Below are 23,812 nucleotides of genomic sequence, written 5' to 3' on the forward strand. Positions count from 1 at the left end.
CAGATCTACAGAAAGAGAGAGGAATAACATGTCTTAGGTGCTGGTCCTTTTCAGCTTTAGATGAACCACGATTATTGTTGATAAGATTCTTGCTAATCATATTTCAGTGCAATAAGAAATCAAGACTAAGTAGTTATCACTACTATCACAATAATCAATTATTATTCCAGCCGTCCGCCAGAATCCCTCCATAGCCACTGTAATAGTCAGGAAACTATGTCTCAGGAGACACTAAAGGAAACATATGTAAAAATTCTAAAGCAAACATATGTAGACAATTCTGTTTCTTTTCCCCAGATGACAAAGTCGCATATGTATTCCAAAAAGCTTGTTTATACTTCATGAAATTGGGCCCAAAAATAAATAAATAAATAAATAAATAAATAAACTTGGCATTCAATACAGAAAAGAGGGTCAACAGGACATATTCTCAAATCATTTTGCTTAGTATGGAGACAATGAAAGATTTTGAAAGATAGAAAGTGTTTATTCATTGACGCATGAAAGATCAAATGAACAGTTAGCAGCATCACAACGCTATTGAGGGTTATTATGGAGCAATGAACCATTAAGGAATTGAAGGCTGATGCAGTGAAATCATCATGAAATCATTACCATGGATAACTGGAATAATCTAGAAGCTGGATACATCTTTTGCAGTGATTTTATCATGAAAGACAATAGAAATCCAAAATGTGTTATATTGCACAGTCCATATTTTGGGCCACTGTATCTGTGCCAGCCCCACATGCTGTACACCCTCCTAAGCCAGCCCCTGTGTGTTTAATTGGTATTCCTCAGCAGCCTGGAGTCGCTGAAGATTTGCATCTCATTTCCGTGCGGCGGCATCTCTCGGGCAGCCAGTGGGAAAGACCGGGGCATCCATTCGGAACACACGATCGAAATCCAGATTGTTAAACACACAGCAATAATAATACATTGATTGGAAACACAGCCAATCTCTCACTGCTGACACCCTGTTTGGAGTTCCGCTCCACTGCTCTCGAGAGGAGAAGCAGGGCTCTCTCTGTGGCTGCTGGTCTGCGCTTGAGCTTTGACCTGCCCTCGCGGAAACCTTTCCTTCTAAGCAGCATGGTACACAAACACTGAAACGTAATATCCTTAACTTAAACAGTCAGTTGTCTGAGAGACTTTTTATCCTGGGGGGAGATAACCATTGTGACAGTTATCCTTTGTCAAAAAGGTTTTTTCAGACTAACCCCAAGATTGCAATTGATTCATGGCGCCGCTGTAAAACACTAACCATGATCAATGTAACGCATAGGTCCAGGGCACCTGCTGTAAAACTTAATTCTTACTGACGCCCCTCTTCTCTCCTCAGAGCAATCACGCTGGACAACACGCTGGTCATCCTGTCCACAGTGGCTCCGGACGCCGGACGCTATTACGTGCAAGCGGTCAATGACAAGAACGGAGAGAACAAGACGAGCCAGCCAATCACGCTCTCCGTTGAGAGTAAGACACGCCTCCTATGTCTGTACCTTGTAGAAAGCTGCCACTCTGAGCAAGCTTGAGTTCTGTCTGTTTGTGAGCTTGCTTGGAGAAAGCCTTGGATTTGACCTTGTGTCTTTTCTTCCTGATTCCCAGAGAAATCGTTCGATGACATGACCTTTTGACGTTGGCTCCACCTGCTTCAATAATAGGGCAGGTGTGGTCAACAAAGGTTAAAGCTCACAACGTCACACATGATTTCTCCGGAATCAGGAAGCACAGATAAATTCCCAGACAGCAGGGCAAGGGGGAGAAAACGCAATACATTTTAATATTTGAGCATCAGAACACTCCAGCTGCACATGTCATAAAAGGGCATGTGAATATGAAGATATATATCCTTCTCGGAACACCATGCAATTCACTGTACTATTCAAAATGCACCAGAGCTTATATGAGCCTCTGTCTTTCCCCACACCTTGCCTGCTCTGCACCTCCACACCCTGCTGATCGTTGCTGATTCAGTGCACTTGGGCAGCTGGTGGCTGGTTCCTCAGTTTAAGAGCTGCCAGAGCCAGCATTCTGCTGGCCACAGCCGACAAATGTCTTTTTAATACACCCCCCGTAGCCCTTCTCAAGGTGAATTGTACTGACGGCAGCCCTAATCCGATTGCTTGCCCTGTCACAGCTCTGTCCACTTAGGGCTAAACGCGGCTCTATGAAGCAGCCATTTGTTACACACGCAGACATTTCTTATTTGCTTGAAGATAATTGAATTGCTTATTATTTCGTTTATTGGAAACCATTTGTTCAGAGGCTGCGTCCTTTTAGCGGGCAGGGAGACAAGCAGACTCCATTCCAGAGAGAGGACCCGTCCCTGCGCTGGGGAATTAAAGATATTTATCAAGAGAGGCTTTAATCTACAGCGAGAGGCCCCTGTGCTGCAGAACTGAAGGTGCTGATACAGTAAGGGATGGGCAGAAAAGGACCCTTCCCTCGTCTCTTTGAGAAATAATTAAAATTATAATATTTGAATTAGGCATATGCACAAGGAACAGAGATTCCCTGTCATGGTGATTTTGATTACCGTTTGTTGTGATTTTTTTTTTTTTATTTGGGGCGGGGAATTGAAATCCTGCCACTTTTATGCAAGTAAAATCGATGACATGCATTTTGTGCTGTATGAAAGCTGCATCTCCCATTTGCACTTCAACAGAGTGCTGAGGTTTGGAATCGTCTCAAAACAAGCCAATTTGGACAACAGGCTTTGTTATCAAATTGCCACCAATTTCTCCTGGTCAGTTTTAAGATCTCACATGCTTCAAAATGAATCAGTGTCATCCTGGCTGCCCCTGGTGTTACGGCAGCTGTTGGTTAAAAAAAAAAATGGCATCAGTAGGTGATATTGTGAACAAGAGGGGACTAAGTCATCGGTGTCTACAGGCAGCAACGCAGTTTCTTCCACAGTCTCTTCTTATTCATCCATTAAGAAGCAGAGGTGCTGATAAACCCCAAGCTGGGCTGTCGTTGTAAGCTTGCTGTGAAAGGTGACTCCTGTCAGCAAGACAGGGAGTGTGTAATCGAAGTCTCTCTCCCTCCCCGCTGCGGCGTCGCCCACAGACTTATTAGGACAAGCAGAAGGCAATGCAGTCAGGGACCAGGGAGAGAGAGACAGGTACGGGTCACAGTGTGAGAAGGCAAGGGTGCCAGGGAGATAGAAGGACCCCCCCACCCGCCCTCCTTCTATGTGTGTCCGAGTCACAGCACCAGACATGAGATTATAAACTACTAAGTGACTCTATAAAGTTAGTTAATTCCTGCTGCACACCACAGTAAAAGCACAGAAGCATTGTAAATGCGTGGTCAAGGGTAGGCGAGCATGTTAAACATAGATGTGATAATAAACCACAGTAAATGCGTATTGTAAAGACTACCACACATACATTTGGCGTATCCAGAGTTCAACTTTGTCTCTGCTTGTATTGTCTGTCTCTGAAAGCTTCAGTGTGTCAGGAACCATCTGTTCCAATAATACAGAATACTTGAATATGCTGGGTTTATTGAGAACACTGCCTATACAATCCCTATGAAACTTACTTAGGGTTTTCTAACTGATCCTGAGAGTAGGGTGGTACAGATCATGGTCAAGCACAATAAGCAGCACTGAAACTAAGAAATCTGAGGAATACGTGTCCAGTGGAATAAATCAAGTACAGGGGAGCCCTCTAGTGGTCCTTTTGTTCCTTATTCTCTGTGATATAAATGCTAAGGTATTGAAGTGCTGGTGATCCTCTCAGTGTCTGATCCCTGTGCTTGTTTCTCTCTGTTAGACGTGGGCGGCCCCGCTGATCCCATCGCCCCCACCATCATCATTCCCCCCCGCAACACCAGCGTGGCCTCGGGGACCTCAGAGGTGACCATGGAGTGCGTCGCCAACGCCAGGTCAGGAAGCGCTCCTCCGCTCCGTTCTGACTGGACTGAAACAGCAGGAGAGAGCAGTGTGGAGATTACAGCTGAGGGACTGGGGGGGAGACAGTGGCTTAGTGGTTAGAGCTGAGGAACTGGGAGGGAGAGAGTGTGACCTAGAGATTAGAGGAGAGGGCCTTGGAGGGAGGCAGTGTAACCTAGTATCTAGAGTTGAGGATCTGGAAAGGAAGCAGCTTGGCCTAGTTAAAAATTCTGTCCCACTTAAAATATTATTTTCCCCCAGGCCCCTTATCAAGCTGAGTATCGCATGGCGGAAGGATGGAGTCCTGGTGACCAGTGGTCTGAGTGACTTTAACCGCCGGCTGACCATCCTGAGCCCAACAGTGCACCAGTCTGGACGCTACGAGTGCGAGGCTGTCCTGCGCAGCAGCAGCGTGCCCTCGGTCAGCGCCGGAGCCTACCTCCACGTTCTAGGTACTGTCACCTTCGGTTCTGTTTCTTTTCTGGGTTCTAGGTCATTTTGTTTCCCAACATTATTGCTAGTGTACCATTTCTATGTATGTTTGCTAGGTAATAGCCTTCCTCTGTCCTAGGTAATTCACCTCTTAGATAAATGACCATCTGTTTTAGGTCATTTATTTCTCTATTTGTTCTAGGTAATGAGCTGTCTTCAATTATATATTCAGAAGAAGTCCGTTGTCCTCTTTGTTCCATTTCCTCTGTCCAAGAGGAAAGATAAATCAGCTGTTTCTCACCCCCACTGACTGCCTGTCTTGTCTCCCCTCCTCCAGAGCCGCCCCAGTTTGTGAAGGAGCCTGAGAGACACATCACTGCTGAGATGGAGAAGGTGGTGGACATCCCCTGCCAGGCCCGAGGTGAGGCCTTCACACTCCTGACAGACCATATCTCTGGCTCTCACTTCCAGAGACACACTGACAAAAAGACACTAAATAATAAGTCAGGAAATCAACACACCTAATAGATAAAATGTTAGCCCCCTATCTCTTTCTCTTCTATCTCCCTTTCCCTCCCTCAACCCTCTATTTTCTCTCTCTCTCTTCACCTCTCTCCCCCTCTCTCCTCTCTCCTCTCCCTCCTCTCTCTACTCTCTCTCTGTAGGTGTGCCGAAACCAGAGATCCTCTGGTTCAAGGACGCGGTCCCTATCAGCTCATTGAAGATTCCTCGATACCGCGTGTTGCCGGGCGGCACTCTGCAGGTGAACGGGCTCCTGCCTGACGACACCGGAATGTTCCAGTGCTTCGCGCGTAACCAGGCCGGAGAAGTGCAGACCAACACCTACCTCGCCGTCACCAGTACGGGGAAACTTTACTTATTTCCGCGATGACGTCACTTTTCTGTCTGACCGGCTGGTTTAATACTAACGGCTACGGTAACATTGTGCTTTTCCATGCAGGCATCTCCCCAAACATCACGACGGGCCCTGCTGACAGCACAGTGATCGATGGCATGTCAGTGATCCTGCACTGTGAGACCTCGGGAGCACCCCGGCCAGCCATCACCTGGCAGAAAGGTGAGGATCCTCTCCCCATACTATGTGTGTGCAGTACAACCTGTCACCTCCGAGTTCATCAGACATGTAAAATATCTCATTATTAACTTGCTTTATTTACCTCATTTACCACATCAGTGTGTCTAAAACACCAAACTACAGCACTGCATGTATGCTATGCAAAGAAAACCAGTACAAATTATTTCAGAACAAAGCACTGTAATACAGATCATTGTAGAATGGGGGACCATTTTACCCAGACCCCTTGCTTCCTAAATATCTTCAAATCCATGCAAAATATTTTAATGAGCAATCCATAATGGCAGTGCAGTAATAGGTACCCCAAATATAATCCATTTACTGAGGGGCATTTGGTCTTTTAATCCCTCTGCAATGCGGATGGCCAGGATTGCCTGTTGAATTTCTGTTTATTTTTCTCTTTTTGAACCCCCCCCCCCCCCCGCAGGAGAGAGGATCCTGGCCAGCGGTTCAGTCCAGCTCCCCCGCTTCACTCTGCTGGAGTCGGGCAGTCTGCTCATCAGCCCCTCCCACATCTCCGATGCTGGCACCTACAGCTGCCTAGCAACCAACTCGAGAGGCATCGACGAGGCGAACGCTGACCTCATCGTCTGGGGTAAGACCCAAACAGGAAGGGTGTAAGAGCTTGATAAATACATGCAATGTACCCCAAGTGTTATTCATTAAACCCCATGTACTATCCCAGGTGACTGGGCACACCACAATTCAGTTTATAGCATGGATTTAGCAAAGGAAAATACTCTGAAGTGCATTACAACTGTTTAAAAAATAAGGTATCCTTTGCTTTGAAATTGAACTTTAAGGTGATATCATTACAACCTTGTTTTTGTGCAGGCTTGTCTCTGGTAAAGCCCTCATTATAGTCTGTAGTTAAGCACTGCAGCATTCCCATGGTTCAGCTATTCCTGTTGTAGCCGCTTGTTTTTTTCCTTCAGCACGAACCCGGATCACGAGCCCCCCCCAGGACCAGAGTGTCATCAAGGGAACCAAAGCCACGATGGCGTGCGGAGTGACCCATGACCCCAGCGTCACTGTCAGGTGAACCGATGTTCTTGTCATTCCGTCACTGTTGAGCCGTGAATGAATGTGAATGGCAGATCAGCCTCCTGCAACTTGTGCGACTGTGTTTTCTCTACGCAGGTACGTGTGGGAGAAGGAAGGTTCATTGATCCACGCCAACTCCATTCCACGCGTCCGCCTGGACCCCAATGGGACCCTGCACATCTCCCAGACCTGGTCTGGAGACATCGGCACCTACACCTGCCACGTCACCTCCGTGGGAGGCAACGACTCCCGCAGTGCACACCTCCGAGTCAGGTCAGCCCCTCCCTCACTCCTCTCTCTCCCAGTCTCTCCCATGCTCTTATTAGAGGGTGTGATAACAAGGACAGCACGGCCTCTTCGACAAGGCTTCTAAATCCGGTCTTTTAATCTCCCTTTCTCGCTCCCTCTCTCTCAGTTCTCTCTCTTGTTCTCCCTCCCTCTCCTCCATGTATTACGAGGAGTAGCCCTGTAGCAGTGCAGCAGAGTACGATCAACCCCCTTGGCCTCTCTCACTCCTCTCCCCCTCCCTCTCGTGTGTTTCAGGCAGCTCCCTCACGCTCCTGAGAACCCTGTAGCAGTGCTGAGTTCGGTGGAGCGGAGAGCCATCAATCTGACCTGGGCCAAGCCCTTTGACGGGAACAGCCCCCTCATCCGCTACATCCTGGAGGTGTCTGAGAACAGTGAGTGCCCCCAGCCAGGGGGGAGCAATCATTAGAGTAAAGCTAATGGCGTCTATTCAGTTGATCTAAACAGTTGCAGATCTAAACACTGTTATTGTTTAATTTTTAAAAATAGGAGCAAACCTGCCATAGGAATAGAACTGAAGTCTTATGTGTCAAGATAGCAAATTCCTTTTACACTCACAGCTGGTTTCAAGAAGTGATACTTATCAAGCACTTGCATTATATCCCTCTGTCTAACTCGGAAGAGTCTTTGATCACGTAGAGGGTTACTTGGTAAGTGGGTGTTGAATATACTCTTTATCCTTCTTGCTTTTTTACAGTATTATGTTCTGTGTTTCTGGGTTTATGATTGTTTAAGTTCCAGGATTTCATCTCAAGGTGTAGCTCCCCCCTGCGCGGGACACACTCATTCTAAACTATTCCCTGAGTCTCTGTCTGTTTGCTCTTCAGACGCTCCCTGGGCAGTGCTGCTGGCCAGTATCGAACCCGAGTCCTCTGCAGTAACGGTCAGCGGCCTCATCCCGGCCCGCTCGTACCAGTTCAGGATCTGTGCGGTCAACGACGTGGGGAAGGGTCAGTTCAGCAAGGAGACTGACAGGTGGGGCTTCAGATAGTGAATTTATTCAGCTGCTGTGTTCCAGTGCTTGGTAAGGACAGGCAGGAGAGTGAGCATGTTAAACACGTAGCCTTGTGGTTCACAAAAACACATTTATTTTTCACATAAAAGAATTTGCCAAATGTAAAGTCAAGGGATGTATGCTGTATGAGCTACTAACCTTGGTAAAGCTTATTGATACTACAACTTAGGAGCATACAGCACATGAATTTCCGTCGTCTAAAGATCTGTTTTTTCACGTGCTTGACCTATTGCTTTTGTAAAACCCAGGAATTTTAGAATTTGAAAATCTGAATACAATTTAATGTAATATATCCCCTCCACCGCCCTCACTCTCGGTCTCTCCGATCTAATATAAGGCTGCTGTCGAATCTCTTTCCAGACTGTCCCTCCCGGAGGAGCCCCCCAGCGCCCCCCCGCAGAACGTCATCGCCAGCGGACGCACCAACCAGTCCATCATGATCCAGTGGCAGCCGCCGGCCGAGAGCCACCAGAACGGCATTATCCGTGGATACGTGATACGGTAGGGAGGCAGCCGTGGCACCAAACACACACTACACTGAAACCTGGATTAGGTTATTTATTTGAGACCCGGTAATTATTTTAAGTTTTACGGTATACAGGTTGCATGTTATACCCAAGGGCCCAGGTATTATCAAGGTCATTAAACCAAAAAGTTATGACATTTGTAGAAGAAAAATAAGACTAGTATTGTTAAATAACTAGTTATAGTGTTGGTGGCGATTGCCAGTGAACTATAGTCGTGTCTGTGCCTCTTCTAGTATCCTGCCCAATCCAGTATGCTCACCCATCTCTCCCTTCCTCCCTCCCTCCTCAGGTACTGTCTGTCTGGGTTGCCGGTGGGCTATCAGTATAAGAACATCACCAACCCTGATGTGAACAATCTGCTGCTGGAGGATCTGATCATCTGGACCAACTATGAGATTGAGGTTGCAGCCTACAACGAGGCTGGGCTGGGGGTCCACAGCCACACTGTGACTGAGTGGACCCTGCAGGGAGGTGAGACTCAAGGCAGTACAGTGACTACTAGATAATACACTGTGTGTAGTGTAGAGTGTCTCTTATTGATGTAAGAAATCTTCAAAATGTAATAAGAGACATGTTATTCACACAACTTATCATCAGAGGGACAGTAATTAGACTGCCAGGAACTACTGGTAAGCATAAAATAAGTATGTAATGGAATTTTGACAGATCCTTAACTGTGATTGGTTGATTTATCATATACTGCTGTTTAAATTCAGAAAGCAATGTCTCCTTTTGGTTTTTTTTACAGTACAATAACCTCTGCATAGACAATATATATTTTCCCAGTCTATATTCTGTACACTGTATTAGGTGGCACTGAAAGGGTGGTAGGAAGATCAGATCTTTGTCATTAAACCTTTGTTTCTGTGGATGGCAGTGCCCACAGTGGCCCCGGGGAATGTCCACGCCGAGGCTGTGAATTCCACCACCATCCGCTTCAGCTGGACCGCGCCCAACCCGCAGTTCATCAACGGTATCAACCAGGGCTACAAGGTGAGCTCCAGCCTGCACACCAGGGCTCCACGCACATGCACACGCACACAGACACGCACACGTACCAGACATGCACTCACACAAACACACACACAGACACACACGCACACACACCAGACACGCACACACACCAGACACGCACACACACCAGACACGCACACACACTCACAGACACACACACACACACACACACACACACACACACACACAGCACGGAGCCCTCTTGCTGCTGGAATTAGGACTGCGCAGTAAAATAAAAATATTAGCAATACAGAAACAATAAATCCAACGTTCAGCCACCAGGTGTCATTAAAATTCCACGAGATTTCAAAGGCAAACAAAACACCTCAAAGGGAGGAAACTAAGACACATCCTTATTGAGGTAAGAGCTAAGAAGCAGAATGTCTGAGCCATTAGAGCTGAGGGACAGGAACAGAGGCAGTGCTGCCTACTGCTAAGAGCTGCAGGACTAGGAGGGAGCCAGATCTATTTTAGAGCTACTCTTCCAGTTTCCTGGAGTGGTGTCTTTGCCCAGAGGTGTTGCTCCAGACCTTTCCTCAGGTTTCTTCCTCTCCTCCACTCATGGTGCTGTCTGGCTGTCTTCCCCTTTAGCTGCTGGCCTGGGAGCAGAGGGATGGTGAAGCTCTGGCCACTGTGACGGTGACCACCCACCCAACGGTCTCATTTCCGGCTTCTTACTGCCACTAACCCTAACCCTACTGCTAACCCGAACCCTAACCCTAACCCTTCACAGCCCCCTGCACCACTAGATGGCACACACCCCTTCCCCTTTCACACTTTCTGTAACAATAAGTTGAAAAACTAACACTGGCTGCAGAAACCAGTCTTTGGACTTTTACTTTGTCTCCAAGACTTACAGAACACAAACTTTCCCTTAAAGAACTTTGATGCAATTACCCTAATACAACATCTAGCCACATCTAACGCTATGTGCTATGCAAGGATCCTAAGTAAATATAAATAAGGGAATACATTCCACTATTAGATTCATAGTCTAAACTTAATGATCACCTCCCAGAGCCCCAGTATTGAGCAGAAGCAGCCCTCCGCCAAGTCTAGAAAGTCCAGGCTCTGGTGCTTGTCAATCACATGGATCTCACATGCCTTGACACTTACCCTCGGCACTACAAGGCTAAAGTCTGCACTGGGAGAATCCAGAATAACAATCCAGCCACCTGACGCCAGCCCCTCATGAGAGTCAGAGCATGCTATTGGTGTGTTTGTGTGTGTGTCATTTTCTGCATAGGGAGAACGGAAGACTGTCAGGGACAAATGCAAGGCTCATACACAAAGCTCATTGTAAATGTTATATCCATATAGATAAATCATGTCTGTTTCCACAGAAAAATAAACTTTCCCAGTGTCTTACCGGAATCACCCACATGTTTGTTACCTGCATGCTGCCTTGTGCTATTGTGGACTGTCTTCAACTACTCCTCTGCTCTGTTTGCTCCTCCCTCTCGCAGCTGTTGGCATGGGAACCGGGTCAGGAGGAGGAGGTTACCGTGGTGACAGTGAGGCCTAACTTCCAGGACAGCATCCACGTGGGGTACATCAAAGGGCTGAAGAAGTTCACCGAGTATTCCACCTCCGTGCTGTGCTTCACCACTCCGGGGGACGGGCCTCGCAGCACTGCCCAGGTCCTGCGCACGCACGAGGACAGTAAGTCACCCCAGTGCAACATACTGACTCTAGGGGGGGTAAAAGCACAGCCACGTGGTGTGCAATAAAACACATGGATTTTCTTGGTATAAAGCTCTGGTGCTCCCACTGGTTAGGGAGGCAAAACCGACAGGGACTGTTTCCCCTCATCGCTCCCTACCGGCCAGACGCCTAGTTAGCTCAGGTGGACACCTACAGGACTAGGCTTAGTCCTCCAGAGACCGGTAGCTCATTGACATCCACTCTCGAGTGGAAGCTGGCTTGGTCGTGGGATCGGAGGACCCCCACTGAACCTTCAGTTCTCCCAAAATAATTAGACATTCTAAATTGTAGACAAAATCGGGGATAAAATAATTGGGCAGTCTAAATAAAAAAATAAAAATACTGAAGCATTCATCTCTAAACACTAGAAAGAGAATAGCTACAAAAAGCTACCAAAAAAAAAAAAACACTCAAAAACATCTTCAATTGAGACTTCTAAAGTATCAAGTGAGTTGCTAGCTTTCATCCACAGCTTCAAAACATTCAATCAATGCATAAGAAGCTTTTCAGCCAGTGCCTTTATCGTTGTACAGTAAGTGCTGCTGGCATTTCTGCTGGTGATTGGAGGCGAGGTTCTTGAAAAGTGTGTTTTTATTTTTGCAGTCCCAGGTCCTGTCGGTCACCTGAGCTTCACTGAGATTCTGGACACTTCTCTGAAAGTGAGCTGGAGGGAGCCACTGGAGAAGAACGGCATCCTCACAGGTATGGAGCTCACAGCTCAATCAGCACAGACAGAGATGATCTCCATTCCTGCACCCTCACCTTCTCTGTTTGAATTGCAGGGTATCGCATCTCCTGGGAGGAGTTCAACCGCACCAACACGCGCGTGACACACTACCTGCCCAACGTGACGCTGCAGTACCGCGTGACGGGCCTCACCGCCCTCACCACCTACACCATCGAGGTGGCAGCCATGACCTCCCAGGGCCAGGGGCAGCTCTCCTCCTCCACTATCTCCTCAGGGGTCCCTCCGGGTGAGTCCCGCTCCCACAGACACGCCACCTGCCTGAGTCCAATTTATTATGATCCTCTCCTCCAGCGAAGGGGAAGATAGCTGACGCACCATTGTGTGTCGTTATTTCGTATGCAGAACCGAATATCCAATAGGGATAATGCTTATGCATTCTTTAGCACAAGTTTTTTAATTTGATGTTGGAAGGTGCCTCTCTGTCCCTCTTTAAGTACATATAGTATTCATGTCATACATGCATTTTTACACATATCTAGTCGATTTGATTTATTTGTTTGATGTAATGTCTTTTATTGAATTGTTATTTCCTGGTTTCAAATGTTTTCCATGGACCTCTGTTTTATTCTATCTGCTCTGTCTGCTGATATTTTCTCTACTCTCTTCTCTGCCTAGTATCCTTACTTTCCATTCATCCACCGTCCACCTTGTGTCTATGTTATATTAAATGACAGTAACATCATTGACTCTACTGACACAATCCTTACTCCTGCCAGTAGTGCTTTGCGAGGAACTCCATTATAAACCTCACATCAAAACACACAATGTTTCCCCTTAGAAGGTCTCATACTTTCCAAACACTTCCTTTAAGGGGTGACAATCAAATGTGTTATTTATTTAATGTCAATTAAGTTCTCTAACACTTTGCTCCAGAACGTTGTGCATATGCAATATATATTTACACACACACACACACTATTTATTAAGAGTAACATACAAGAAGTGACAAGGTAAGAATGAGGGATCTTTGGAAACTATGAGAAGTTTCAACAGGAATACTAAGTTATGAAGTCGTTTACAAGGGAATTTTTTTTATTTTTTGCTTTGTAAATTCAACGTAATTTGCAGATGCTCCCTTAACAAGCTGCGTTGTTTTCTCCCTGCTCTCTGATTGTATTTCTTTTTAGCTTTTTGCTTTTGCTGTACTGTTCACACAGGTAATGAGCGCAGCTTTTCTTCCTAAATGTATTAAAAGTAGTTTTCCAATAGCTCACTAAGTGGGAGCTATCCTCTAGCAGTTACACAGTACAGCACCTTGTTTGGTTTCAATAAAATTTCCACTGGAGACTGTATATTTAGACTGTAATTTGAAGGAGAGGAGAGGGGTGTATTGCACAGATTCACATTTACAATGCTCGACGAGGATGCTCAAAAGGTTGATCTGATTTTCTGTACCGATTGATGCCTTCTAGATCTATCAGTCCTCTGCAGCGATCATCTTCCCCCATGAGTAACCATCAGTCCTGTGTGGTGGATATTGCACCCCACGTATTTCAGAATTGTTCTGGTGTTTGTTTGTCCAGTGTGGCAGCCTTAGTGAATTCCTAGATGTTGATGTAACTGCAATCTGTGCTAAATGCATTGAGGTTGCCTGTTGTCACACTGCTCTGGATTGTGATCTCTGAGTAGGAGCCACTCAGCCAGTGCACTGCATGGTGTTAGTATAGGGGGCGCTATACTGCATGAGGGGCCATCGTGCGGATGAGACTTGGGGAAAGGGCATCACTCAGAAAGAAGTATCTTCCAAAATGCACAACACCTGTAATATAATAACTGAAGCCATTAGTCAAGTGTGTCATCTCAAAGCCTGGCTAATACAAATGCTATAGTATTCTGTAGTAGCATCCAAAACACTGTAGAATGCTATTGTATTCCATACGGTATTCTGTGATAAACTGTATACTGAGTGTTTTGTTTTGTTTTTTCAAATGGGTTAAATAATAAGCCTATAACTAGTCAGATCAAGAAGCTGTGTTTTTCCTGTCAAGACTTAGCACTGATGACTGCTTACTTGTGGGTGTGCACTACTGTACTTTGTTTTTGTGCTGCAGTACCACACTTTTAACACCAGGGGGCTGTACAACATTAAACCAGTCTGGGAGAACCCAGCCACTGTCCTAACTCCTGCTCTGTGCTGTTAAGGCACCTGTGCCCTCCTGTGTGTTTTCTCTCCACAGAGCTGCCGGGCCCCCCCACCAACATGGCAATCTCCAACATCGCCCCCCGCTCGGTCACCCTGCAGTTCAAACCGGGCTACGACGGCAAGACCTCTATCTCCAGGTGGCTGGTGGAAGCTCAGGTACGCTACTCTGTACCTGCACTGTGAATACACAGAGCCTTCGCTTGCATACTTCAGACTGTTATTATTACTTTACCTAACAAATACTGTGCAAAAATACCATGGTAAACATTCAGAAGGAATATTATATTTCTGTTCTCCCTCCCTCTCTCTCTCTTTCTCTCTTCTCTCTCTCTCTCTCTCTCTCTCTCTCTCTCTCTCTCTCTCTCTCTCATTCTCTCTCTCTCGCTCTCGCTCTCTCTCGATCTCTTTCAGATCGGTGTCATCGGTGAGAATGAAGAATGGGTCTTGCTGCACCAGCTTCCCAATGAGCCGGACGCCCGCTCCCTCGAGGTGCCGAACCTCAACCCGTACACCTTCTACAGGTGAGCAGACAGCAGGAGCCCCAGCCCTCCGCTCCCTCACTCCCCTTCCAGGATTCCAGTACATGAGAGCTGAGAGACTGGCAGGGCGTCTTGTATTTCACTGTGTTATTAACCATATCCCCGGCCATCGAGGCACCTGTAAATGCTGGATGCCTGTATGTCACGCAGCATTTGTTAGGTATTATTATTATTATTTATTATTATTTGTTTATTTAGCAGACGCCTTTATCCAAGGCGACTTACAGAGACTAGGGTGTGTGAACTATGCATCAGCTGCAGAGTCACTTACAATTACATCTCACTCGAAAGACGAAGCACAAGGAGGTTAAGTGACTTGCTCAGGGTCACACAATGAGTCAGAGCAAGGTGGGATTTGAACCGGGGACCTCCTGGTTACAAGCCCTTTTCTTTAACCACTGGACCACACAGGTATCTCTAGAGAATTGCCCATCCAGCTGTGATGAAACATCTTAAGGATGCTCTTTAGCAGTTATTGAGAGTAGCAGAATCTGGGGTTATCTGACCTTTTCTGTCAGCCTGACTCTAAGTACATCACGTTTGGCACCCTCATGTTGTTACATAGATGTAGATAATGGCCATCTACTTTATTTTTCTCTCATTTTTTTAATGCTAACAAAAAGACTCTTTTTACTGAAAAGCTCTGCTGTAACAGCCCTCCTTTCCCCCCCCCTTCCCGACAGGTTTCGAATGCGGCAGGTCAACATCGTGGGCACTAGCCCCTCCAGCCAGCCCTCCCGCAAGATCCAGACCCTGCAGGCTCCCCCTGACATAGCCCCCGCCAACGTGACCCTGCGCACGGCCAGCGAGACCAGCCTCTGGCTCCGATGGGTGGTGAGTCCCTGCCAGCTTCCTTTCCATCGCCGTGAGGGTAGATGTTAGGGCTCAGGATGCTGTTCACTGAGTGTGTAATCAGTTTATGTTTTTGTTCAGCAGGGATAACACAGTGCAATAACTTGATTAAATGCCTCATTTTTCTAAACGCTTTTGAAATTTCCGACTGATCATAATATTGGAGTAACGTGAACAAGACAGCAATGGCAACTCAGGTTGTGTCTTAACCCTTTCATGCGTGGCGACTTATAATATATAAACACATAAAAAAACTAGTCTTTATATGGAAGACGCAAATGCATGATGACCTCATATGAGGATGATATTTTTTCCCTATATAAAGCAATGGACAAAAATTGCATAAACATTCTATGAAAAATATATTTATTATGTGCCCAAAACATTTCAGTTATTTTCATGCATGAAAGGGTTCATTTAAACTCTTATCCTAATACATATTTAGCCTAAACCTTTTACGTTTTTGTTCACAATAAAATCTAAGAAGCCCCTTAGGCACTGTGACAGAAAGACACCCCCAAATGCATACTGCAGTGCAGCTAGCAGCAGAGTCTGGTGTCGCTGACCTCCTCTACCCTCTCTCCCCTCTACCCAGCCCCTGTCGGAGTGGGAGTACAACGGGAACCCCGAGTTTGTTGGGTACCGGGTGCAGTACTCCCGCGCAGGGACCGAGGGCCGAGCGCTGACCCACGGGATCCCAGACCGGCTGGAGAGGGAGTTCACCATCGAGGACCTGGAGGAGTGGGCGGAGTATGAGGTGCGCGTGCAGGCAGTCAACGGCATTGGAGCGGGGCCCTGGAGCCGGCCAGTCCGGGGCCGCACGCGGGAGTCTGGTAATGACACGCTCTTCACTCTGGCTCTCAGCAGCCCAAGAGCCATGCCTGATTCTATACGCTTTCTAGTGCTTAATAGACGCAGGGCTGCCATGTCTTCCAGAGGGCTACTCGTATTACACATTCCTTGCTTTTTAGGCAAGATCTGAAAATGCAGGACAAAATTAAGTCATTAACATTATAGATACATTATACTACAATACACTAAATATTAACACCTTGCTTGTTATTTTAATTTGTTGCCATTTTAAACTACATTTAAATGGCTCCTTATTTTATTTTACCCTCTGTGTCGGGCTGCTCCAAAGCTAAATCATTTTCCATGAATCGTTATCCATTTATAAAATGGCTGTTACCTGAAAAAGATATGAGGAGGCAGCAGGCAGTATGGTTTTAGTCTGTCTCTCTCCCTGAAATGAAGCCAACACATTTATCCCTGGAACCTTTCCATTATCTGCTGTTTAGCTAGTCTGGTTTCCAGGGTAACTAGAGTAAAGTGAAGGTAACAGGAAATCTGAAACACATGTGTTAAAGAGGTTATGCGTGCTTTTCATTATTTTTTGGTCAATTTCTCAAATTCCAGGAATTTAGTTCCAGAGTTCTATGCCAGTGTTACCGTTTCTCTAATGTAATGGATCTGTGTATCCCGTTAAATCGAATTGAACAAAAAGAAAAGTCAGCATTTAACAGCAGCATTCATTTTCTGCCCTCAGCTCACACTGATTCCCTCGCCTCTAACCAGTATGCCACGCTAACTCCTTCCCAGTCCTTCAGCTATAACCAAAGACCACACTGCCAACCTCCCAGTCCCTCAGCTCTAATCACAAACACCACACAGCATCCCAATACTATTTTACCAACCTGAAGTTATTTGAAAGCTTTTGTTCAATGATATTGACTCCTTTGTCATGTATATACTTGATCTTTTTTAAAGTTCCCTCCTCTGGCCCCACCAACATCTCTGCCTTCGCCACCACCTCCAGCAGCATCCTGGTTCGGTGGTCTGAGGTCCCGGAACCCGACAGGAATGGACTCGTTCTCGGATACAAGGTACCAGGCGCTAGCTCTGCATCTGGCCCACATTTGTAGACATAGTTGAGAGAAGCTGTTGTTACTGCGCTGTTACAGTGGGGCTGATGTAACTACACGTGTGATGTGCAGAGACCAGCTACACTGCTTCCCCCCCCAGCCTCTCAGTCCTCTAACCACTAGAGCACACTGATCCCAACCCCTCAGGTCTAACCCTGGACTGCATTGCCTCCTAGACCCTCAGCTTGTTGGTGTGCAGTTGCAATGTATCTGTGTGACTGCAGTGTTTTGTACACAGCCCACATCATCTGATCTCTGTGCTGATCTGTAGTGACCGGTGTCTGATCTGCTTGCTGCCAGGTTGTGTACAAGGAGAAGGACTCTGACTCAGCTCTGCGGTTCTGGACAGCCGAGGGGAACACCACCCACAGCCTCCTGCTCAGCGACCTGGGGAAGTACGTCCTGTACGAGATCAAGGTGCTGGCGTTCACGCGGATCGGAGACGGGGTACCCAGCAACCCGCCCATACTGGAGAGGACCCTGGACGACGGTACAGCGACACACTTTAAAACTGCTAAAAATCAATCCAGAAATTAGACAAACGTTTCAGCGAAAAGTCAATGTCCAACAAAAGCTGGAACGCAAAAAAAAAAGCATGTGCAGTATTTAAGCTAAGCTAATCATCAAACGGGTGGGTGAGGATACACTTTGATTTGACTTGGATTTCCTGTCTCCCCGCAGTGCCCGGCCCCCCAGTGGGGATTCTGTTCCCCGAGGTCCGGACCACCTCTGTGAGGCTCATCTGGCAGTCCCCTGCCCAGCCCAACGGCATCATCCTGGGTGAGTGTCACTTCTCCTACCCCTCTACCCAAACCAGGGAGCCTGCAAACCATCATAGCAAACCATCCCTCTTCAGCTGGTAAACAACAAAAGCAGCTCAATTATTGTCCTGCTAGTTTTAGGAAGTTGAAATTATTCCATTGTTGAATAACACAATTAATACTGTTTATTAGATTAACGATGATGTACAAACACTTTCTGTGTATTCCTTTGGGTGATTTTAAACCTGCTTTTAACCATGTCCCTTCATTCTTCTCATTCTCTGTTCATCCTTTTTTTTAGCCTACCAGATAACTTACCGGCTAAATTCAACCAATAGCAACACAGCAACAGTGGATGTGCTGAACCCCAGTGCGCGGCAGTACACAGCGACCGGGCTCAAACCAGAGCTGGTGTACGTGTTCCGCATCACAGCTCAGACGCGGAAAGGCTGGGGGGAGGCGGCTGAGGCACTGGTGGTCACCACTGAGAAGAGAGGTACTGTACTGATCCCTGATGATCCCACTCAGTCTCCCAGTCCCACACTGCTTCCAATCCCCTCTAACAAGTCTAACATTTTTATCTCTTGTAAATTTACACGTTACAGTTTGCCCATGGTTTGCCATTTTTTCAATATGTTTTACCATATCTCTCTGGACTTTACAATGCTTGTCTATGCTTCAACATGCTTTTACTATGCTTTATAACATTTGACCTCCTAGTCACTCAGCTTGTTGTGCGGTTACAGTGTGAGATGTAATGTAACTGATCACACTGTCCTTCTCTGCAGTTTGCTGCTGTCCTGTGTTTATGCTGCTCAGCTAACCCCCCAGACATTTCTCCTCAGACCGGCCCCAGCCCACCAGCTTGCCCACAGTCAGACAGGAGGACGTGCAGGCCCGAAAGGTGCTGTTGTTATGGGAACCAGGCAGCGACGGCCTCTCCCCGGTCCGCTACTACACCGTCCAGTACCGAGAGCTGCCGGACAGCAACTGGACCGTCCACTCTGCCTCGGTTAACCATGAGGCCAGCTCTTACATCGTGGACAGGTAATCCAGGAGGAAACCGTGCTGTAACGGTTTCCTGTGACTGTGATCTCATTATCACCGTACAACCTTTGACAATCAAAATAGTTGAAGTACAAAGTTGAGTAATGGACAATACTGTATGGTAAATACCAGACAGAGGGTTTGTAAGCGTGTTTCCAGTGTATAAGAGCATTGCATACAGCATGACAGCAATTTCATCCTCCCTCTGTCTCCCCCTGCAGGCTGAAGCCCTTCACTTCATATCAGTTCCGGGTGAAATCGACCAATGACATCGGAGACAGCGAGTTCAGCGAGGAGAGCGAGGCAATCACCACGCTACAGGACGGTGAGGCTGGGCTCTCCTGCATTCAGTGTGTTCTGAAGTTTTGGATTATGCAGTGCAATAGGAGGCTGTGTGGTCCAGTGGTTAAAGAAAAGAGCTTGTAACCAGGAGGTTCCCGGTTCAAATCCCACCTCAGCCACTGACTCATTGTGTGACCCTGAGCAAGTCACTTAACCTCCTTGTGCCTTTCGGGTGAGACGTAATTGTAAGTGACTCTACAGCTGATGCATAGTTCACACACCCTAGTCTCTGTAAGTCGCCTTGGATGAAGGTGTCTGCTAAATAAACAAATAATAATAATAATTGTATTTACCCCTCGTTGTATTCTCTTTCTCTTTAGCCCCAGACGAAGCCCCAGTAATACTGTCTGTGACACCGCACACTACAACCTCCGTGCTGATTCGCTGGCAGGTAAAACGCACTGAATTACACCAAGTATTAAATGCAATGATTACCTGGGAGGGGATGGTCCTAATAATAATAGCATTTCTTGTGTATCGTCAGCTCCAGTGAGCATGTAGAGCTGGGTATCCGTTTCCAGAATAACCTTGCGTGTGCCCCCCCTTCCCCCCAGCCTCCCTCGGAGGAGCACGTCAACGGGATCCTGCTGGGGTTCCTGATCCGATACCGTGAGCTGCTGTATGACGGCCTGCGCAGCTTCACCGTGAGGACGGTGAACAGCCCCACCGCGACCTGGACGGAGCTGACCTGTGAGTGACCCGCTTTATACCTCACTTACAACACATTGATTCTCCTCAGCGGTAACCCCTGACAGCCTGTAACTAAACCCCTTCCCTCTCCCCTCCACAGTAACCAAGAAACCAGAAATTTGACAGCCCTGATACCCTGTAACCAGATTGTGTGTGTGTGCAGTGATTTGCGCACTAACTCACTAACTACTCTCTCTGTCTCTCTTCCCCTATCTCCTTCCCTCTCCTTCTCTCTCTCTCTCTCTCTTCTCCTCTTGGCTGTTTCTTCCCTCTTCTTGCAGCCCCTTACAGTGTGCGGAACCTGACTGAATCCTCACTCACACAATACGAGCTGGACAGTAAGTCCTCCAGATCTCTATTTGTTCAGTATGTTATGGATGATTAGGATATGACTGGGTATGCCAAGGATTCAAAAGAGTTGATCATTATGGAAATAATACATAACTACCCTTGAACAAGTACTAAAACAGCAGGGATGGAAATAAGAGCAGTTTCACCCATTCCAGGTTTTAGTACGTGCTTGATTAGCTACTGTGTATAGGTAACAAGCTCAGGTGTATCTTATTTCAATCCCTGCTGTTCTAGTCCCAGTACTTGTTAGGTAGTGATGTATTATGTAGATTAGCAAGCAATAGTCTCTGGGAATTGGTCAGAAATTATGCAATGGCTGTGGGATATAATATTAAATCTGCCTGTGTTGTGTTCGGCAGACCTGAGCAAACACAAGCGCTACGAGATCCGACTGAGCGTGTACAACGCCGTGGGGGAGGGGCCGACCAGCGCACCGCAGGAAGTCTTCGTGGGAGAGGCGGGTACGTGAAACCGACTGTGTTTTATCACTTTGTACTTCTGTGGTACTGGAAGAAGGGTGCCAGCTCCCCAGCCATCTCCAGCATCTCCATCTGCAGGGCTCTGGCTGTGATGAAGGTCCAATGTGATCTTGATTTTTTTCCCCATTCAGTTCCCACTGGTCCACCGCAGAATGTGGCCATCCAATCAGCGACCGCGACCCAGCTTGACGTCACCTGGGATCCGCCCCCTGTTGAGGCGCAGAATGGAGATATCCAGGGGTACAAGGTAGGTCTCCCCTCCAGACTATTGGCACGTAACCCTGAGTTACATATCCAGAAGCCAAACCGTCTTTGCAATCTTCTCTTCTAGCTGTGCAGGGATGAAACATTGCTGCAGAGGTACATTTTGCATTGCCTACTCTGTGAAACTGTTGATGTGACTCTTTGCAGGCCAGGATATGAGAGCTGCTTCTTTACCACACCAGCAAAGTTTTGCTTTTGGTGCTAAATTGAAACTGCATCTGCTGTGCTAAGAATCCCAGTTACATCTCTCCTTGACTGTGCCGATTTCCTCTTCCTGTCAGATCTTCTACTGGGAGTTCCAGCGGCAGAACGAGACAGAGCGCCTGCGGACCCTCTTCCTGCCGGAGGGCGGGGTGAAGCTGAAGAACCTGACGGGGTACACCACCTACATGATCAGCGTGGGCGCCTTCAACGCGGCAGGGGACGGCCCGCGCAGCCCGGCCACACGGGGGCGCACTCAGCAAGCAGGTGAGGATAGAGACCGCGTATCTGCGGGGGCCTCAGTGGAAGGCTTGTCCAGCTAACACAATAACTCGCTCTCTCCAAGGAAATTGTTTATTCGGAAGACGCAAAGTTACAAGGTCAGGCCCGCTCTCCATTATCTGCCAGCTGAATGACCCTTTGGTCAGTTTCCTTTAATTGTGCTCACACTGTAAGTCCATAAGACTCTGCTAGGACTGGAAATAGTAAAACAAAAGATTTAAAAAAAAAGGTTTTGAAGAAATCTGTTTTTCATTTCTTATAATATTTATATATATATATTGGGATGGCGGATGTTCCCAGTGTTATATTGGCACGTATATAAGCAGGATTGCCTGGGCAACGGAAGTATATTATAGAGGGAAAGGAAAGATGTGCTGAACACATTTTTGGCCAGGAAGCACAATGGAGGCTCTGTTCTGCAGCTGAGCCCTCCTCAATATCTACAAAAAAATATGATTTTCTTAAAAAATATAGATATATTTGAGCACAAACATTCTTTGTGCAGCCCGATTTCTTTGAACACCAAAACTGTGAAATAGAATACCGGCAGGAAAGGTAGCTCGCTGGTATTGATGAAAGGCTGCCTTCCCACTCCCCCACCCTCTCTCTCAGGATAAATGCTCCAGGACAGCCTCTCATACCTGGGAATAATATAAATCCAGACGTCCTTTACTAAGCCGTGCCAACGAGGCCACTATGAACGGCAGTGGCAAACCCGTACGCCCACACTGACTCTCCCTCTCCCCCTCGTTTAGCTCCCAGTGCTTCCAGTTTCATCCACTTCGGAGAGCTCACCACCACCTCAGTCAATGTGTCCTGGGGGGAGCCTGTCTACCCCAACGGCATCATCGAGGGCTATCGGCTCATCTACGAACCCTGCACCCCCGTCGATGGTACGTTCCTCCAGTGCGCATCAACAGTAAGCCAAATAGTCCTGGGCAAAATATTGTGGTGCTTTTTTCCTGCTAGAACGCTGTGCTTTAGATTTGCTAATCCAAACACCAGTAGTCTATACCAACCTGTAATCTGAAAGGCGCTATTCATGCTGAAAGTAGCTATGGAAAACAACAAGGAATTTTCAGTATGATGAATGATACAGTCTGTACTCCCATCATAAGATTTATGGTTTAGGTTAACGTGTCAGTCCTGGCTGGCAGTAGGCTCTGGTCCTGATGAACTCCTCTCTCCCCTCTAGGAGTCAGTAAGATTGTGACGGTGGATGTCAAGGGGAACTCTCCCCGGTGGATGAAGATCAAGGACCTGGCGGACGGGGTGACCTACAACTTCCGCATCCGGGCCAAGACCTTCGCATACGGACCGGAGGTGGAGGCCAACATCACCACTGGACCAGGAGAGGGTGTGTCTTCTGCCCTCCTGTCTGCTTGTCTGTCTGTCTCTGTGAATTGATTTCAATAAACTGTTTATCTGCCCTATTTCCACTCACCTCTGTGCCCCTCCCCCCCAGGTGCCCCTGGCCCTCCCGGGGATCCCTTCATCTCTCGCTACGGCTCGGCTCTCACTATCCACTGGGCGAGCGGAGACCCCGGAAGAGGCCCCATCAGCCGCTACGTCATCGAGGCCAGACCCTCAGGTACCACGCCCAGGGACCACTCACAACCAGATACTCATCTACAGGAGAGAGTTCATTTCAACCAGTAATAGCCTACTTCTAGCCACTGTCCATTCCCAACACATCATCGGGTATCAGGAACAACTAGTAAGCGCTTACAAACAGATACAGATACAGTGGCAACTTACTGGTAATCAGCCATGATACCAGCAATACCAGACCAGTGATCACAAGCAAATAGCTATACTGGTTCCAATAGGGTATATAGACCATATTCTTTAAAATATGTAATTTGATCAGAAAGGAAATTGGCATCTGGAGGTTGATGGAAGATCAGTCTCGAAAGGTTAATGTCTTCATGGATGATCACAGGTGAGATATTCATTGTGGAGAGCATCATGTGTTTGGAAAGGTGCTTCCCTGCAGTGCTGTCACTCACAGCGCTCCATTCTGCTGCATTGTCACTCCACACCGAAAGGACTGAGCTCAGTGTGAGACACGCAGCGACGGCTCAGCCATCTGTCTGCTCACATGGAGTATTGATTGGCACCCAACAGGAGAGAACAGAGCTTCACCAGGGAC

General features: G+C 47.2%; 1 protein-coding gene across 4 annotated transcripts in view; it reads left to right on the plus strand.

Annotated features, from left to right (window-relative positions):
• The window catches only part of LOC117424246 (protein sidekick-2-like), a 145,432-nt gene that overhangs the window by 110,849 nt on the left and 10,771 nt on the right, over positions 1–23,812 (plus strand). For 2 of the 4 annotated variants that reach the window (XM_058992376.1, XM_058992377.1), the window contains exons 5-41: positions 1,343–1,476; positions 3,783–3,894; positions 4,163–4,353; positions 4,671–4,754; positions 4,999–5,193; positions 5,295–5,411; positions 5,857–6,024; positions 6,365–6,467; positions 6,570–6,746; positions 7,017–7,153; positions 7,607–7,754; positions 8,155–8,295; positions 8,611–8,792; positions 9,199–9,314; positions 9,927–9,992; positions 10,802–10,997; positions 11,643–11,741; positions 11,822–12,013; positions 13,965–14,086; positions 14,342–14,451; positions 15,153–15,303; positions 15,917–16,154; positions 17,089–17,204; positions 17,544–17,733; positions 17,925–18,023; positions 18,306–18,500; positions 18,850–19,051; positions 19,273–19,376; positions 19,714–19,784; positions 19,948–20,083; positions 20,365–20,421; positions 20,794–20,895; positions 21,045–21,160; positions 21,459–21,645; positions 22,416–22,553; positions 22,856–23,017; positions 23,126–23,251. In XM_058992376.1, coding sequence (XP_058848359.1) covers positions 1,343–1,476; positions 3,783–3,894; positions 4,163–4,353; positions 4,671–4,754; positions 4,999–5,193; positions 5,295–5,411; positions 5,857–6,024; positions 6,365–6,467; positions 6,570–6,746; positions 7,017–7,153; positions 7,607–7,754; positions 8,155–8,295; positions 8,611–8,792; positions 9,199–9,314; positions 9,927–9,992; positions 10,802–10,997; positions 11,643–11,741; positions 11,822–12,013; positions 13,965–14,086; positions 14,342–14,451; positions 15,153–15,303; positions 15,917–16,154; positions 17,089–17,204; positions 17,544–17,733; positions 17,925–18,023; positions 18,306–18,500; positions 18,850–19,051; positions 19,273–19,376; positions 19,714–19,784; positions 19,948–20,083; positions 20,365–20,421; positions 20,794–20,895; positions 21,045–21,160; positions 21,459–21,645; positions 22,416–22,553; positions 22,856–23,017; positions 23,126–23,251 — 5,180 coding nt within the window. The remainder of the gene's footprint in view (positions 1–1,342; positions 1,477–3,782; positions 3,895–4,162; positions 4,354–4,670; positions 4,755–4,998; positions 5,194–5,294; positions 5,412–5,856; positions 6,025–6,364; positions 6,468–6,569; positions 6,747–7,016; positions 7,154–7,606; positions 7,755–8,154; positions 8,296–8,610; positions 8,793–9,198; positions 9,315–9,926; positions 9,993–10,801; positions 10,998–11,642; positions 11,742–11,821; positions 12,014–13,964; positions 14,087–14,341; positions 14,452–15,152; positions 15,304–15,916; positions 16,155–17,088; positions 17,205–17,543; positions 17,734–17,924; positions 18,024–18,305; positions 18,501–18,849; positions 19,052–19,272; positions 19,377–19,713; positions 19,785–19,947; positions 20,084–20,364; positions 20,422–20,793; positions 20,896–21,044; positions 21,161–21,458; positions 21,646–22,415; positions 22,554–22,855; positions 23,018–23,125; positions 23,252–23,812) is intronic. The other 2 variants (XM_034040426.3, XM_058992378.1) reach the window with 1 other exon arrangement.

Source organism: Acipenser ruthenus, chromosome 19 (assembly GCF_902713425.1).
Source record: "Acipenser ruthenus chromosome 19, fAciRut3.2 maternal haplotype, whole genome shotgun sequence".
Classification (NCBI taxonomy): domain Eukaryota; kingdom Metazoa; phylum Chordata; class Actinopteri; order Acipenseriformes; family Acipenseridae; genus Acipenser; species Acipenser ruthenus.